At 39.7% G+C, this 6353-nt stretch overlaps 1 protein-coding gene across 1 annotated transcript in view; it reads right to left on the bottom strand.

The window, feature by feature from the left end:
- The window catches only part of ATP10B (ATPase, class V, type 10B), a 51366-nt gene that overhangs the window by 172 nt on the left and 44841 nt on the right, over nucleotides 1–6353 (bottom strand). Inside the window, 5 exon segments of the mRNA XM_010019088.1 lie at nucleotides 1–341; nucleotides 3115–3302; nucleotides 3525–3629; nucleotides 3742–3822; nucleotides 5578–5778. The exon segment at nucleotides 1–341 is cut by the window's left edge and continues 5 nt beyond it. Coding sequence (XP_010017390.1) covers nucleotides 1–341; nucleotides 3115–3302; nucleotides 3525–3629; nucleotides 3742–3822; nucleotides 5578–5778 — 916 coding nt within the window.

Genomic DNA, 6353 nt, shown 5'->3' on the forward strand with positions numbered 1-6353 from the left:
GTTCTTCCTCTGCCCACCTATTAAAGAAATAGTAGCCTTCTTCAGGAGTTTGTTTCCTGAGAGGATTCACTTTGGAGGTTGAAAGTCTCTGACTTTCTGTGTCCCTGTGAGACACTGCTGTTGCTGGATGTAAAAATGGTGACAGACACAAGTGGCTGATGTTTTGGTCAAGATCATCATTAGATGTAGGTGATGCTACAGGTGCACCAGAAGTAGGTTGTTTTCTTGATCTCAATTTCTGGATTTCAAGATCCTGTTGCCCTTTAGGAAGTTTATCTAGTTGCTGTGCTTTCCGAATCAGAGGTGTTCCAATGGTTCCTCGTAGAGCAAAAATAAAGAACCTGATGAAACAGGAAAAGAATGGATTATTTTACTAGAGGGTTCTTTCCATAATTTGCGTCACAGAACACAAATCCAGTTGCTAATTTTTCGTTGCTCTACAGGCATCTAGTAAACACCTTATAACTGGGTAGATGAAAGTTAACTCCTGGATCTTAATGCAACATGTAACTGTACACTTATCTTGACCTGTCAAGTCAACTACATATATATAAATAATTAATAAATTATAATAGAACCACTTGATTGCTGAACACTATAAGAAAGATGTACAGAAACTTACCAAGAAATGCAGTATTTGAGTACGTTGAGTTAAATTTATATGACTAAAAAAAGTTAAAGAAGGGATCATGATTTGATAGATATCATGAACGCAGAACTTTAAAAACCTCAGCTTGTGCATTTGCTCAGGAGGCAGTAAGAAAAAGAAAGTGTCCTACCTGCCCTTTGCAGAACAGAGAACCTATATAAGCATATATTGTGTGCAGTGAGAAAGCACACAGCCTCTCTCCATTTCATGTCAGTTTTGTCTGAAAACCAAAGTCTCTTTCAAAACATCTTTTTAATAGGATTTGACCTTTACATAGATGGCCTCAATATGCATTTTAAAACAAACATGGGGACTCTTTGAAATTGCATTAAGAAAGCTGCTGTCTTCACATCCTGCTGCTAAATGTATGCATAAATAAATACAACAAGATTAAAAAACCTAACAAGCTAGACAAAGTACAGAAAGGTCTTCTAAGGCAATGGATTTCTCAGGCCTATCTGCACAAGTAGGAGTGGATAAACACATATTGCTATGCCTGGGCTCAGGCTGGTTAATCCCAAAGCATCTCAGGACTGTGAACTGTTCATTTGCTAGTTAGAGTTGGGCAGCTGAGAGCACAACCACAGAGAGCCCAGGTCTGGCTCTGCAGACCTGGTGTGAAGCATATTGTCCTCTATCCCCTCAAGCTCCCCTCAAGCTTCCCTCTGTATCTTCTGTGCAAGCTGCAGGTGGACCAGACAGGAAGACAGAGAAGGGAAGGAGAACTGTGTATTTCATCCCATAAACTGCTTTCATTTGCTTCTGCCCTTCCCACAGCTCTGCAGAGAGTAAGACTCAGTTACCTGTTGGGCCTTTGCAGGGCTTCCTGGCAGACCAGAGCCTGCCTTCCATAGCTGGAGAAATAGATCTGCATCATACACTGAAATCCTCCAAAAGACACAGTACCTTCACTCGCCAATGAATGAACATGATATTCAGATCCCTTTCTTCTCAGACTTGAGGGCTTTAGTACCTATCACAGTGCAGTCTGTGTCCCAAAACAAAGTTCAGAGACAGTTTTGAGATGCAAATCCACAGAGGATGCACTGCAAAGTGCTCCAGGAAAAGCCTGTGTGTAGGGAGGGCACAAGCAAGCTCCCATAAAGCGCCTGCACTGTCTCAGAAATGTCAGCTAGCACAGAAGGCAGCAGCAAAAGGGAGAACCAAGGAGAGCAAGGATTTTAAGAAAACCTCTTATAGAAACTTCTTAAAAAGAAACCAGAATCTAAGGCTCCAAGGTTTCTGAAGGAGACAGGGAGCTGGCAGTGTGGCAAGATGAACAAACTGAAATTAAGTGCACTTTAACAAAGGATGGTTTCACCACTGCTGTGATACACTGACACAGGCAAATTATAGCAGAAACTGGGGGGTAGATATTCTGTGAACTGAAGGAGTCTGCAGAAAACAATCTGGGGTACCTACATGAAGGAACTGTAGTTTTCCTACTTTGAAGATAGGAAGATACAAATCTTTAAGCTCAGTACCCTGCTAAGGCAGCAACAATCTTAACCTTGCTGAATTCCCAAGGTGGAGATACAAGTTCTCCATCCACGTGTTTAACGTAGCTTTCAGTAGAAAGCTCAGGATCAAAAATAACACTGTGAATGAGGCCTGATAGGAAAACAAAAATCACACAGGGTCAGAACAGACTGGGAAAGGATGCCCTGCCTAGAAAACACGAGGCCTTACTGAACTATGTGTTGTTTATCCTGACCTGAAGTTATACAACGTAACGTGAAACCATAAGAGCATCTCAACTCAAATGGGGAAATAATGATAATAATTTGAAGAAAAAATATTGTCTGGTCTTGAAAGTATCAAAAGTAGTATGGTTACCATATACGTGTATAGGAACAGAATTGCTGTTTTTCAAACAATTTTTTTCAGTAACCTGTCAAAATAACTATCTCTCTCCAAATATTATTCAGCCTCAGTTAAAGCTATCTTTAATCTACCTGATTTGTCACACAGAGTAAAACAAAATTCTGGATGCAGAAAATTATTTAGTATAGAAACATATTTTTTAATTTGGCTTAGTAATGCACTGTAATGTACTTAAACAGAATGCATTCTGTAACTTTCAAAGCTTATAGGACTATTTCAAAGACTCGCTTTCTCATCTTGATCAGCTCAACAACATTGTGTTTATGATAGGGAACAATTATGTAACAGATTTGTACTGGTAGACTTTGTTAAGCACCCCAAAAAGAAAGGTTTTCCTGGTGAGAAAACAAAAGCAGTAGATATAAAGTGACTTCTCTAGGGTCATATAACTGAATAAATTGATGGTTCTTGAACTGGAAAGTTGAACCCAGGCATCTGACTTCCACACTGATCACTTATCCCTGTGCAACTCATGTGCCCAACATATCATATATCTATAACACAGCGTTACTGTTATTTCACTCAAATGCCTCCAAGTCCACAAAATGAAAAGTGAGAGGAAAACAGTGCATCATTCAAACCTTGGCAAGAGTGCGATGATGGGAGTAATAAGACACAGTAAATAGAAGGTGGGCTCTGAAAGCTGTTTCTCCATAATCCAGTAGGGATTGGTGGGAGGGTTGCAGATTACGCAGGAGGCATTGTAGATCAGAGAGAAGACGAGGTAAAACACTACACTGCCGATCATCGTTATCAAGTGGAACAGGGTCTGTAAGCAGAATGCACAAATGGCAGTGATGTTTGTGACTGTGGGTATAAGGACAGATGAATATAAAGTCAGATTAGAAAAAACATATCCAATAGCACATGTGCTACCTGCTTTTTTTGACACAGAATTCAGGTAGATGACTCTGATAAACAATGTCTACACAGTATGCTGTGTTCACAATAGAAAAATAGTCAGCATGAACAGGACAGGTCAAACACGTACCCATGTTTTCATTTCTAGAGCCTGGTGCAAGAGAACGGTCAGGAGGGAGATGGTATTCATGGGGTTTCCAAGGGAAAACACATCTATATCAGAGTCCTCATAGGTCTAGAAAAAAGGCAGATAGACTGTGATGAACCCTGACAATTCAGAAATGAATTTATCTGGTTTTTTTTAAGGACTATAGGAAAATGAGAATATTAATGAGCCTGGTACTTACCAAGTAGGGGACAAAGAAGCAAACAAGGCTCTGATAGAAGGCATCCAACATTGTAATAATAAAAGTTGATAGGTTGTATATCTGTAGGAGTTTATAGACAAGAGTCATTATGATGGGAAACACATCTCTAGGCTGACCTGAAGACATAATTGCTGTCGGTTTTTCTTCTATTCATACTACTGATTCTAGCTAACTGGTCTCCCTTCATGAGTAAATGCCTCATGAGCAGCTGATTTAGACCAAACACTTAACTTTGAAAATTCATTTTTGCTGTGTTAACTGAAGACAGACCTTTACTAAAGACGGACCTTAGGAAGATTAGCGAGTCAGCTAAGAGTCTTATAAGCTGAATGTCATGAATGTCTCCCGCCTCCCCAAAGGACTCCATTCCTCAAATATTTTTTCAAACAAAGATCTTACTAGACCTATAGAATTGGTCAGATACCCTTTCTGTTAAGGTTCCTTCTACTGAAACATCAATTTTGTGCCATTTTAACTTGATTGCTTGCCACATTCAAACTTATCCAGTGACCTGTGGGGCCACAGCTCCTGTGGAGTGAGGTGCATTATTGGAGTGACAGAAGGCTGGACTCATGTAGTTTTAATGCAGACAAAATGCCAAAATAACAACAATAACCTCTTCAAAATGGTAAAGAACATATTTTGCACATATGTGAAATCCAAGAGTTCCTAAGAAAAGTAATGAAAAGTCTTAAAAGCCTCAAATTCTGCACTCCTTTGCCTTTGTTTTTTAAATCATCATTAAGCACGGTGTGAACCACCAGTGTTCATCAGTGCCAAAAATCAGTCCAGGAGAAAAAAGAGCCATTTCCTAATTACCCTGCAGTTTTGCAATTTTAAAGTAAGATAACTCCAAATTTTGCTCATTACTTTCTCATAATTTCATACTACAAAGTTAAGACAATTGGGAATAAGTGCTACTGTACTGTATGTATCTGCAAAACCAGGTATGTCTGTCTGTACATGTGTCCTCCTCGTAAACATACAGATATCAGACTGGATCTTGAAACCTGATAGGCAAACTGAGGAAAAAACATATCCTATTTCATGCATATTTTCTAAGGGTTATCAACACTGAGTAGTCAAAGTAAAAGAAGTAAATAATTGAAACAGTTCATGCCTGTAATATCCTAGATACCAAACTGTGACAAAATCCTTTATGTATCAACGGGTGTATTGCTGAACACAAGAGCAGAGAAGAACTGTCGTGTTGTTTATTGATTTAAGGGTTTGTGTTTCAAGTCACAAAGTTAACAAGATTTTCTTCTTCAGTAGGTTGAGACTGTTCAAAGCACCAAATCTGAGCAGAGTTTAATCACGGACCAGCTAAACTATTTTAGCCTAATTTGTTACATTTTTAATCCTATTTTATTATTTCTCCCTATGCCTTCACTGAGAAATTTTCTATCAATATGAAATGTACATACACACACACACACATTTGCTCCATCATCTCTTCTTCAGATCAGAAACACCAAACACAGGGCTGATTCACTAGCACATCACTTACTATAATGCAGCTCGCTGGTACCAAACTGGATTGCTCCATATATTTAATGGCAGAATAAACCTTCCCTTTTATATCTTCCAACTATGGAACAAGCACCCAGCCTCACCTCCATGAAGTAACTTCAATCATATGTTCCTTACCAGCTCTTCCACTACAATTATACCTTCTTTTAATGGACATTAGTAAACTAGAAACCATAAATAGATCATTTGGTTCCAAATAAATCTCTAATTCCCTCCTCACAAAACCAAGACACCTGCAGTCCTTTGGCTTATCAAGCAGTTATTTTAGCAACCAAGACATACCTCTGAATTTTGTCCATTCTTATACAACTCAGGCAAACCTAGAAGTGTTTCTGCAGAAACATCTCTATCCAGAACTCCAAAGAGAAGCGGGGGCATTGAGGTGAAGAAGAGATTGAAAAAAATCATCTGCCAGTAATCTATCATTGCGCTGCCTGAGAACCCGCAGAAGAACTGGTACCAGAAGAGCAGGTTGACATAGTTCTGTGTAGACACAAATACAAACACAATATAGAATCATAGAATAGTTGGGGTTGGAAAGGACCTTAAGATCATCTAATTCCAACCACCCTGCCATGGGCAGGGACACCTCACACTAAACCACATAACCCAAGACTCCATCCAACCTGGCCTTGAATGCTGCCAGGAATAGTGCATTCACAACTTCTTTGGGCAACCTATTCCAGTGCCTCACCGCTCTCACACTAAAGAACTTCTTCCTTATATCTAACCTAAACTTCCCCTGTTTAAGTTTAAACCCATTACCCCTTGTCCTATCATTACAGTCCCTAATGAGGAGTCCCTCTCCAGCATCCTTGTAGGCCCTCTTCAGACACTGGAAGGCTGCTATGAGGTCTTCATGCAGCTTCTCTTCTCTAGGCTGAACAGCCCCAGCTAAACTATCCTATTACAAGCCGTACTGTGAATCCCCACACAAGCAGAAGCAGATCCTTCAGGCTGATATGATTTAATTTCTCTGGGTTGTGGGAGTTTTGAAGCTGCACCTTTTCTGGGGCATCTCCTTTACATCCCCTTCCTTTCCCTAACCTGGTCCTAGA

Source organism: Nestor notabilis, unplaced genomic scaffold, assembly GCF_000696875.1.
Source record: "Nestor notabilis isolate BGI_N333 unplaced genomic scaffold, ASM69687v1 scaffold16077, whole genome shotgun sequence".
In the NCBI taxonomy this organism is placed as follows: domain Eukaryota; kingdom Metazoa; phylum Chordata; class Aves; order Psittaciformes; family Psittacidae; genus Nestor; species Nestor notabilis.